This window comes from Austrofundulus limnaeus, unplaced genomic scaffold (genome assembly GCF_001266775.1).
Source record: "Austrofundulus limnaeus strain Quisiro unplaced genomic scaffold, Austrofundulus_limnaeus-1.0 Scaffold493, whole genome shotgun sequence".
NCBI classification, from domain to species: Eukaryota; Metazoa; Chordata; class Actinopteri; order Cyprinodontiformes; family Rivulidae; genus Austrofundulus; species Austrofundulus limnaeus.
This window is the reverse complement of record NW_013952895.1, coordinates 203172-204465: the sequence shown is the minus strand read 5'-3', so window position 1 is coordinate 204465 and position 1294 is coordinate 203172. Positions and strand designations below refer to the sequence as shown.

The following is a 1294-nucleotide window of genomic DNA, read 5'->3' as shown; positions in this document are numbered from 1 at the left end:
AGTTTATTGATTTTGTTTTATTTCAGAGGGACATTTATTCATTTGATGGAATATTTATTAATACTTTATTAATTACATTATTTATTTTTTTGTTTTTTTAATAAAACGGCTCTCCATATTATCTTTTAAATTTTTATTAATTAAAAATAAAAACGGCAACGGAACTATTGCTACTTTCCTCGTAGCTGGCCGAGCCATTTATCTGGTCGGACACTCCAAAAAAATGCCTTCTATGACCTGTTCGTGAACATGTAGCTAAATAGATCAGTCATGTTAAATTGGAGGACGCTACATAGGAACAAAGCCTTCCAGTATGGAGTTCCCATGCTTGTGAGTAAAGGTTGTGGTTTTACATTTCTTGTTTTTACGGAAATTAAAACATGTTAGCGGACAGCTAACATATTACATGGGTCACAGACATACATGCTAGTTTCTGTCCATGCGTTTGTAAAGAAAAAAGTTTGTTTGCTTATTTTCGCAGCTCATTTCGTCGTCGATACGTGCTCTGTTTGAAGCTAATGATTGTTCACATTTGTGTCTTTTTGAGATAAAATAACCACACCTGTAATTTTTAACCGATTTTTGTAACATTACAATATAACACATTTTTATTGTTAGGGGCTTTGCGTTCTTACGATGTATTTAGTTACTATAATTTATTTTCTACGTGGTTTGAAATGTAAAATTTCAAAAAGAGACAAATTAAAATGATGTAGCTCGAATAGTTTTAAACCACTTGTGTCCAATGGGACTTGGAGGGCTGCTTTTCTGCATGTTTTACTGCAATTACCTTCAAGCCTGTTAATGACCCAGTCATTTAAATCAGGTGTGCTGCAGCAGAGAAACCTCTGAAKTTGTTCAGACTCCAGCTCTTCATTAATCAGTATTAAAAATAATAGTTCAGAAAGTAGATAAGACACATTATTTGAAATACAACAAACACTGTACAGGATTAAAATGATGGGATTAATAGTAACATTCATCTGGATACCAGCACACATTGGAATAAAAGGAAAAGATATGGCAGATAAAGAAGCAAAAAAAGGCTACCAAAAATAAAGTAGTTGATATTGAAATAAAATTCAGTAAAACAGAAATAAAAAGCATTATAAAGATGAAAATGAGACAGAAATGGCAAAAACAGTGGGAGGAAGAAAGAAAAGGTCGATGGTTTTATAAAATTCAATATAAAGTAGGAGAAATGAGGAACGATGGAGGAAACAGACATATCAAGACTCAGATTAGGACATACAGGGTTAAATAAATCATTATTTATAATTAGAAAACATAATAC

The 1294-nt window shown here is 32.0% G+C and overlaps 1 protein-coding gene across 1 annotated transcript in view; it reads left to right on the top strand.

The window, feature by feature from the left end:
* Positions 1-168: 168 nt before the first annotated feature.
* The window catches only part of cox16 (cytochrome c oxidase assembly factor COX16), a gene marked incomplete at its 3' end in the record, with an annotated part of 8922 nt that continues 7796 nt past the window's right edge, over positions 169-1294 (top strand). The window contains 1 exon segment of the mRNA XM_014025709.1: positions 169-330. Within this exon segment, the coding sequence (XP_013881163.1) occupies positions 271-330 (60 nt within the window).